The sequence below is a fragment of the Prenolepis imparis genome, unplaced genomic scaffold (genome assembly GCF_030444845.1).
Source record: "Prenolepis imparis isolate NDT839.2.m4 unplaced genomic scaffold, iyPreImpa1.0 SCAF_5, whole genome shotgun sequence".
Classification (NCBI taxonomy): domain Eukaryota; kingdom Metazoa; phylum Arthropoda; class Insecta; order Hymenoptera; family Formicidae; genus Prenolepis; species Prenolepis imparis.
This window is the reverse complement of record NW_028141163.1, coordinates 15142785-15153374: the sequence shown is the minus strand read 5'-3', so window position 1 is coordinate 15153374 and position 10590 is coordinate 15142785. Positions and strand designations below refer to the sequence as shown.

At 29.1% G+C, this 10590-nt stretch overlaps 1 protein-coding gene across 1 annotated transcript; it reads right to left on the bottom strand.

Moving 5' to 3' along the window:
* Nucleotides 1–360: 360 nt before the first annotated feature.
* LOC145935922 (very long chain fatty acid elongase 4-like) lies at nucleotides 361–3066 on the bottom strand. Its single transcript, XM_083037725.1, has 4 exons — nucleotides 2850–3066; nucleotides 1997–2271; nucleotides 1296–1598; nucleotides 361–1015 (listed from the first exon to the last, which is right to left on the bottom strand). Exons 1-4 carry the CDS (start codon nucleotides 2893–2895, stop codon nucleotides 848–850), a joined length of 792 nt encoding a protein of 263 aa, XP_082893851.1. The 5' UTR covers nucleotides 2896–3066; the 3' UTR covers nucleotides 361–847.
* Nucleotides 3067–10590: the final 7524 nt, after the last annotated feature.

Sequence of the window (10590 nt, the reverse complement as noted above, 5' to 3'; positions counted from 1 at the left end):
CAACTTTCGAATAATAGCATTTTTATTCTTATCAGAAATAATATTTTAGAAAGTTGTACAAATCTATGACTTTGCATGCCAGAACATTTTAAGTTAAAGTAAATCGAAATTTTTTTGTACTTTCAAAACTTGAAAATTATCAATGTATATTATTAGTGAATTATACTGACGAATATTTTACTCATAAAGCTAAAATATCATTTTGCCAATTTACTAAGTTTGACATTAACTGTCAAGTATGTGCAACGTGACATACGTTACGTTTGCCGGAAGAGGGTTTACTGTGTTGATATAACTCTAAAACTGTCTAAATTTGCAGATTACTAATTGTGAACAGATAATATCAGATACAAAAACAGATTCGTGTTGTTAGCATTTATTAAACAAAACAACAATTTACTCAAATTATTTTTATATATGTACAGTTATAGAGAAATAATTTTCTACACAGAAGATATCTACGTAGCATAAATAATTTATGATAGATAATAATTATAATGCAAAATGTGTAATAAAATCGAGTTACATAAGGTCTGTTCGTGTTGACTCAACTGGCTGCACTAGTTCAGAGTCTATCTTTTTTCCTCGACATTGAAAGGAAAAAGATAACGATAAGATACGAAATAAAAAATGGAGACAATTATGCGCAGGATTTATACGAAAAACATTTGCTGAGCATTAATTACAAATTCTTGTTCTTAAATTTATATTATATATATTTATAAATATAAAACTAGTGTGGAATTCGAATTATAATAGAATATTTTTTGGTTCCATTTACAATACAAACTTCGACTATACAGAACTAACAAATGACGCTTGTCGATTTTGCATATTTCACAATCCACTAAGCCTTTCTCTTAGGCTTGTTGTATGTATTTTGATAGAAATTATAAAACATATAGAAATTTATCATTAAATTTACGTTAAATAATATGACCTTCCAATGCGATTCGATTGTGCAACCTGGCACAAAATTTTGCGACACATACATTATCAATATAACGAATTGCACCTACAATATAAAAGAAAACATTTCAAATATCATTAACTTGGATTTTTGGTGAATAAGTTTTGAGGAATTTTTAAAAGTAATATAAAATTGATATTGAATTTTATATATATATATGTATATATATTAATACTATATTTATATATAATTGCAAATATAGAACATTGTTGAGGTTTAAAGATAATATTAATTGAACATGAAACGTAAATAAGAGAGAATAATTTGGAAAGAAATGACAAATTATACCACGTAAAGTATATGCAGAAAAATTGGGAGTATTTACCATTTGTGCTTTAGTTATCCATTTTTTCATAGGTGTTATAGCTTTTTGAACTTTCGGTCCCCACGCTGCTAGGAAGTAGTAGGTGTACATTATCGCGTGTATGCAACTGTTAAGGAAGCTGTTTAATATCACGGGACCAACAGCGTAATATCTTACGCCTACCCATGCGATAAACAGGGTAGTTACATGATGATATAAATGCAAACCAGACACTTGATTATTTTTTTTCCGTAATACGAATATGCCCGTTTCGACATAATCCAATAATTTTAACAGAAAATAATACCATGAACACATAACTAACTGCAATATAACATAAACGTATTATTAATTAATTTGCATTTTTATATTATTTTACGAAACGAATATGTATGCGCATAATAAACGATAAACAGTGTAATCATGATCATTACATATTCATTCGGTTATTAAAATAAGAATACTTTGATACATGAAAGTGTATATCATTAACAAGAAATTGTTTCTTTTCTTATATTTCTCGCACTATTGTTTTCCAAATAAAATTTCGTCAAAGATTTAATTACTAAAAGTTGTTTCTTAATGAAAAGTAACATAAAATCGTACTACACTAGTAAAAAAAAAGTGCACACTATGAGTTTCTTTTCGGATTAGACTTGTAAATATACACCTGTCAATGGCATACATCTCTTTCTTTATATGTAACTTATTAGTTTTATTACCCTCATTGGAGTATAATCGTACGAGTAATCATAAGGTTCAAAGCATATCAATTTTGTGGTTGCGAAAAAACCGGCATCGATGTGATCATAAACCAACCAAGCGTTTGCCACAATTTGGATGATATTGTACCATTTTATAAACATTTTTAGTGAATACGGCGGCCTGTTCTTCATAAATCGAGGACCACAAATGAGTACGAAATAGAGATACGCTAATATTATAAGTGGCACTTGATAGGAAGACTTGATTAAAGGCAAATTGACAGATCGTTGATCTGGAAATTAAATAAATATTTTAAATTATGGGAAATAATCAGGTCATGAAAAGACTATGTAGTTTGATCAGCATTTAAATTCTACATACTTCAGCGTATGTAGAACATAATTCACATACTACAATAATATCCGGGCTTGTATGAGTAAACTTGTACTTTCAAAATTGTTTATTAAATAAAATATTTATATGTATATTATTATAGATTATAACATTAATGTATTACGCAGCTTTATGCTGAAGATGTCTATTTTGTCATTATCATATTATCATATCATTATCAATCATTTACTTTGAAAATATTACAGAATTGAAGAATAAAATAAATCAGAATTAAATATAAAATGTCATTTATATTTTATTATGTAAAAAAGTTATTATATTTATTAAAGTTATTTTTTATGTTTAGTTTTTTATGGCAAAGTTTTTTTTACGAAATTTTTTGTGAATACATTTTTTTCCTCGGGATTTCAAAATATTTATTAATTTTACCATTAAATTTCAAATTTATTATACTATAATAGTTTATTTACAAAAAGAGCTTTGCTGTTATTATAATAGTATAAACAATAATCTCACCAATATTGTTTGTCCAGACATATTGCAATTGTCGTAAAAAATCCATGATAGATTGGCGATTTTGTCGAACTTTGCTTATAATAATTTTGTTTTATAACAAAATCTCACCGTGACTACTATCGTTTGTTAATTTATATCGTAAAGAGTTACCGTATCCACTTTATATAACATAACGATCAAAATCGACTATGCGCTATCATTTACTATGCACAGTCTTCTAGCACTTCGATCGTATTTATACCATGTGCTATCATGGACTTTGCATCCAGTCCCTCATGGAAGAATAGAATTTTCCTATGTTTGACTTCGTGACTTTGATCGCTGTTATGTCACAGTGTTAGAATGTAAATGTAACGTATGGAGTTAATTAAAATAGATCACAACACAGTATAATTTAATCTTAATATAATTTAATAATTGCGATATTTTGTCGGATAATAATTATAGAGAATTCTATGTTGACTGAACATAAGACAATTCAAAATTACGAATTTATTTTTACATATAATTATAAATATAATTGCACACACACACAATAAAATTTCGCCATTTTTAGTAATATTTGCAAATTTGTGTAATGTGTGTGTGTATATATATAATGCTCAATCTCTCATTTTAGACATTAGTTTCTTGAATATTCTATATAAATATGAAACTTTGTAATATATGCATGATATTTCATGGAAACTTTTTCAAAAGGTTTATTTTTTAACGTATTTATAGTAAGACGTGTTTGTGTACAAGTTTGTATCAAATTTACATTTGTATAACATTTAAAAAAGCTTCAGGAATTGCATTAAAGTGGAATTGAAAGGAAAATGATTTGCTGATTTGAAAATGCTATATAGTAATGCTTTAAGCGACGTTTAATAAAAAAGAGTTTGAAAATTGTTTACAACGGTATCAAATCAAATAGTGATTAATTTAATGGGAGCTGACATTAATGAAATAAGTTTGTTTCTAAATGTGTTTTTTTTTAATGTCACCGTTCATACACAGAATTGAATACACACAATATACAAGTCAATTAAAAAATTCGATGCATGTTAGATTTTGTCAGGAAGGAATTTTTTTTGTTGATACACATGTTTGTTAGCTATAATATATATAACTGTTACATAGTTGCAACTGAAGCAGAGTAGTATATCGCATATAAATCTTGACACATACACTTCCCTAATAGTGTTAGATATTTTTTGCAAAAAATATAAAGATCTCAAAAATTTAATGATAAAAGAGAAAAGAATTCTTAGCATTTTTTGATATTTAGTAGATTGAACCGCGCCGGTATTTTTTTCCCTTTTCCCCTCCCTCTCTGCCCCTCGATATGTCGCGTAGCCGAGCGAGAGAACGCGCTCGGATTTATTTCATATTAAACGCGCACTATTATTTTACGCGCCGTCGAACGACGATGATAATCCCGCGACAAATTATCACCGGAATCTAGTTTCGCACCGGAATTCCGCCTTTTCTTCCGTGTTTCTGCTGTTCTGTGACGTCGCGCCTCGCTTCCGCGACGGAAAGGCCGAGCCGTTAATGTTGCACCGGTAACTAAATCTCGCGAAACTTGATTGCGGCAACGACGTATCGACGAAATTGCGCCGACCGGCTCCAAAATGAATCATCACACTCGAGTTTAATCACTTCGATGACATCAATTAAAATATTGCTGCAATTATGAACGAATTTTGTTTGTTTATCAGGGTGTCTAGCGGTTAAGGAAATCTGGAAAACCGGGAATTGTCAGGAGATTTTATAAATCTGGAAATGTCAGGGAAAAGTCAAAAAATTTTACGATTTATTTGGATTTTTTTATTTTATTCCACATTTTTTCTCAATAATAATTTGAAATTTTTTTAAAGATAAATGTAAAGTGATTATTTGGCTAGAGAGAGAGAGAGAGAGAGAGAGAGAGAGAGAGAGAGAGAGAGAGAGAGTTTGGCTGTTAGTACTTGATACTATGATACTCACTACAAATCTTACGTCGCAATAGCCTGTATACTCCAATAATATTGTAGTATAAAAAATTTATAAATAAAGTATTAAGTTTACATATTAGTTAATATGTTGAAAAAAATTGAGTTAAGCAATTGTTAATTGATATGCGTCTTATAAATAGTTTGTAGTGACATGTTCATTTCGATTATCGTTCATAATGCAGGTTTAATTGCTTGAAATTTTTGCTTTTTTTCAAAATTTTATTTGTTTACTAACAAAAATATCTCAATAATTTCGTAATTTAACATTTAATTGACTTGCCATACAGATATACGCAAATTATGCATTTTGAAAAAAAAAATAATACTAAAAAGTCAAGGAAAAATTAATTTCTCTGGTCTTGGAAAACCTAAAAAAAGTCAGGGCATTTTTTCACTTAGTCTGCTGGACACCCTGTTTATCTAAAGATAAGAGAAATCAATTTCTCTTAATTTCCAAATAAATTTAAGTGCATCTCTTAACAGATTTTTATCATCTTAGCGAGTTGATATGACATTTAACGTCGGAGCTTCGTATCTGCGAAAAAGATTTATAATGTTCCATTAAACTCTGATACGGGAAAAACTTATTTCAGTCTTGGGGAACATCGTTCCTCGTTTAGCGTAATGCCACTAAATGCTACTATCCGATACTCTGTATACATGGTTTATGGTGCCAGGCAAGCCGGCAAAGAATATGGACGTTCGAGGGGGCGAGATGTTGAAGCGGGGCGAGCTCAATCTATCGGATGATCCCTTTTTTATCTGGCGATTGACAAAAAAAAAAAAGAAAAAAAATGAGAAGGTCGGGACGCCTTAAAAAAGCAACACATCGATGTGTATACGAGCGAAAAACGATCTACGAGGGAAAATCCAACTCGTGCAATCCCGAGGACGTAAACGGGCTTGTTGGCGACAGCCCTCGATACCTGTCCTCCCGTCGATACACACACGCCGACGCCCAATCGATTTCACCGTGGTGTAAATTACGTTCGAGAGCAATGTTACCGTCGCGACTAGACAAGTTTTCGTAAGACGTGAGGTGAAAAAAAATTATTGTACTTACTACAAGCGAACTCTTGAGGGATTGTTGAATTGAATCGGTTTAAGATATTTTGCTTTAGTGAGACTCTAGACTCCTCTCTCGCAATCGATTATAGAAAAGCTCGATTAGCTATGCTTAATGTATCCTTCTGCAGCATCGCAAGACTTTACTACTTTCCAGTCGTAGTCTGGATAACTCCTTAGTGACAAAAAGTTTTCGCTTTCGTCTCGGTACTTATCTTGAAAGTATGTATAGGGGGAAGAAACTTCTGGAGAGCTAATTTTTCTCATTTAAATTCAATGCAATCATTGAAAAATAAAAGATATATATTAATAAATAACTAAAAATATATTGTATATGTAATACATAATAAATATACAATATAAAATAAATAATAAAATATTATTTAAATTGATTAATGTTTTTAAAAGGAAGTATTTCTAAACTTTGACATTTTCTTTTTTATCGAAAATTTCATCTATAAAGATAACTATCGATTCGTTTTAAAACAGTATTTGCAATATAAATCTTTCATATATGGCTTGGTTTTCATGAAAATAACTTTTCACTTTCGCGAATAAGACAAGTTTTGTTTAATTATTAGCAAATTAAATTTTTTAATATGCTTCTCTGACATCAAGTAATTGATGTATTTTGCGAATTTGTATATATTCAAACTACAAATATTTTTTATTTAATATACATCTTCAGAAATATCAATAGGATTTTTTTATACAATTCTGTATTTTAATTATGATTTTTGTAACAACAAGCAAAATGCTCATGCCTCGTGGTAATTGTCTATTTTAACAATTTTACTTATAACAAAAAAAAACAAGGCTCAAAAGATCCTTTTTGTGATATTATCTCGAAAGAGTTTTTCAGACATCTTTGATTTTGATATAAGAAATTTTTTTTATCAGGCATTTATCATAGCATTATCAGGTTTTCAAAGTTATTAAAAAACAATGAATGAAAAAGAAATTCATACTTTATTGAGGAAAAATAGCGATGGTAACGCAAAAGAAGGCATAACGGGGGATTGCAAGTCATGAACAATATAGACGGCGGAATTGTAATATAAAATAACGATGGATTTAACCCGCTGTTTGTTATCTTCCACTTATATGCGTATAAAGTAGTGAAATGCACGTCGCTGATAGGGGACAACGTAAAGCGCACATACAGAGTATAAAGTCTGAGTTTCCGTCAAGCGGATTATTACAAAGCCCGCATCGAGTATAACGTCATCGGATTTGAGAAAGAAAGAGCGAGAGAGAGAGAGAGAGAGAGAGAGAGTGTGTGTGTGTAAACTATGCATTTACTATTTATTATTAACATAATTAGTGTAGTTTATTGCAACGTTCAGCAGCACTAGTATCATCAAAGCTCCACACCCGCGTTTAAACGGTCCACCGCGAGAATCCAGCGAAAGAATGCACTGCAAACTTAGCATTAGCGAGTCTACTTGGGATTTAGGATTATTTCGCGCATTTATTTGGCAATTAAACATAAAAGTGACATTAAATCTCAAAGTAAATGCACACGATACGCATAAACCGACAGAAATGTAACTATTCCCGCGACTACGATTGATCGGTCCCGTACAAAATAATGTACTAAAAAACGAATAAATAACACAATGGCTATTTGAGTTCGCGACGCGCGCGGATTATATTATTGTCAGGCGCATTACATCCAATACGCACTTCCGAATGCAATTAAATTAAACAAATCCGTGAATAATGCTCTTTATTTTAAGAAAATATATTGGAATAATACATGTAAATCAGTAAAATATTTTGAGAAAAAAACGAAGGGAAAAAGAGAATTATAATTAATAGAATTATAATAAATTATAATTAAATAATTATAGCGGAAATGGCGATATCAATATTCTTAAATTAATGAAGTAAATTAATAAAAGAAAGAACAGTCTAACCGACATGTAATAAGAATACAATAAGGTTATAATAAGATAACATTATCTGTGAATCACCTAATGTAACGTTCCGTTATTACACTTGCTATGGCTGTTATAAATTCATAATATCGCGATAACAAATTGTGTTAAACTTAAAAGACTCATAATATTTAATGTGCGCCAATCTCATCGATTACGTGGAATGTTATGTGTATTTTTACTAAATAGCTTATTTCATACAAGTATTAATTATACTCCAAAAATGATATGATTCCTAGATCGTTATATTTATTTAATTATCTATATATAACCAATGAATAATGCACCCTTTATTTGCTTAATTCATCGAGATCATAAAGCTTTTATATGGAGATTTTTATACATTATACATATATGCAATGTATACATGCGAAATTACCAGATTGGTTCTTACATTCATCGAACCAGCTTCTTTCTCTTTCATTATGGTTACGTTGAGGAGTGATAGTGAGTGATAATAATAGGAATGATACACAGATGGATCATGATAGATAGGAGTTATAGTGATCAGTTATCGATTGACAAGTGCACTTTGATTGATTATCGATAACCACATTAGCGCGAGTGCATTCGCGCACAATGGGTTTCCGCGAAATCATATTATTATTGGCCACAAATGGTTATTCGGTGAATAATATCAACATCCGCGATAATCTCATGATATCAAAGTTAATTATTGTTATCAATATTAGCATGCGATTTGTGATAAATCTACAGTAGAAAGAAATACATATAAATTATAGTTTCTTTTTTTTATATAATAATAGAAAATCACACGTACAGAAAAAAGAAGCTCTTTATTCGTGTTTTGTATATTCATGATTCGATATTTGCAATAGTTTTGCAAATAGACGGATTTAAAGTTATTTGTGGAGAAAATTAGAAAAACAATAAAATAAAGACAGAACATTTTTCTTTTTAAATGATTCTAAGAATTGGCTAATTTTTATTTTGAAATTGAAAAGATATATAAAAAAATAGAAAATGGTATCTTTCTCTTCTTCCTCGTTAAATATCTTTTTCATTTAGTCTTAATCCTCTTATATCTATTAATTTTTTTTTGGTATTTGCAATCTTCATATTTACAGAATTTTTTTGCAAAATGTAATGTAATCTTCGCTAATATACTTGTAGAATTGTGTGATATCGAGAGAAAATTTTACAATTTCTGAATTAATTTTATATATGTATATGTATATATGTATATAATATACTATATATCTCAGATCGCATTTATTTATATTTTATTATGCTTTATAAGCATATTATTTATATATTTCAATTTCTAAACATAGAAACGGAGAGAAAATGATATTTCTATCTTATTATATTTCTCGTATCAAATATCGATGATGATATTCGCTTATTTGCTATGTATATTCTGTATTTATCCATCTCGGATTTATCCGTTTTAATAGAGAATCACATATCGTTTCCTTTAAAGATTTTTACAAGACTGTATAATGATTTTGAAAATTTCACCAATGTGTAGATAGCGCGATAGTGTATCAAAACTAGTTGATTCATCATGTACTTCCGTTTTTCTCTTCCCTCCCCCGTTCTCTATACATTATTCTTTTTTAATAAAATATTAAAATATGAGGATTATAATTGCAAGAAATAATTAGCCGTTCTAACGTACGAGTTCTTTCGCGTAATAATGAAAAACTGGATAACCGTTGACAAAATACATATATATATACAATTAGTTAATAATAATTGCTAATTTATTCTCATAACATTTTATAACATATCTACGTGATAGATTTTAAAAGTAATGGATCTAATGAAGACGATTGTCTTTGTGTGCCTAGAAAAGTATTGCATTTGTAAAGTGCTTCGTAACTGGCATGCAAACTAAAATGCAAATTGACAATAAAATTTTGCGAGGTTTCGAAAGCTTCATATTGTATTACTAATAATATTTGGATCAAGCTGAGAATTTAATCAATTCGATTAATAGATTATTTTTATTATGATTGCAATTTGTTGAATTAATTATGTTCTAAACTACGCAAATTTTCTGATCGTTTTGCTTCGTTCCAACATTCAATCCTCTTTACGATAAGTTTATTAATAAATTAATATTAATTGTCCGATTTCTACAAAAAGAATTACAAAAAAAAAGAAATATATATGTATATATATAATAAAAGAAATGTGAAGTAAAAATTGTTAATTCCGTTAGACTTTAATACATATTGTCTAAATATATAAATGTTAAATATTCACATATTTTCAAGAAAGAGCATGGTAATTGCCATTTGAATAAGGTTAAATGTCAAAAGTTGAATAAAGATTGATTATTCGACATGTTCGAAGGTTTTTCTTTGCATATTTCGTAATGTCGAATTCCTAGGTATATACAGTGTACTAGCAATTTCTAGTAAAGTATAGATTTTTGTCAATGAATTTAATAGATATTTACTAAATAAAAATATATAAAGATGTTTTTTATACGAAATTGTTATTACTTTTTATACTATTTTTATGAAGTATGTAACTCGTAATCTCTCGTATATATATACGCATATAATTACGATTGCATTGAGTCTAACGTATAGTTTTTGCGAATAAAATAAAATTGTTATTATTAATAAAAAATTACAGTTATCGATTAATGTTAACAAAAAAACAAAGGACAAACATTTTAGACACCCAATATATTTGACTTCATGATTTTGCGGTATATAAAATGCCGGATACAATAATACAAAGTATATATAAAAAGGTATAAATATGAATGTATTCACAAAA

Excerpts from the sequence above, each read along its gene's own strand:
- LOC145935922 (XM_083037725.1), bottom strand. The coding sequence starts at position 2,895 with ATGGATTTTTTACGACAATTGCAATATGTCTGGACAAACAATATTG. Across the intron at positions 1,599-1,996 it reads ACGATTATACTCCAATGAGG|TTAGTTATGTGTTCATGGTA; the intron begins GTAATAAAACTA and ends GTTATATTGCAG. Across the intron at positions 1,016-1,295 it reads GGATAACTAAAGCACAAATG|GTGCAATTCGTTATATTGAT; the intron begins GTAAATACTCCC and ends TTTATATTGTAG.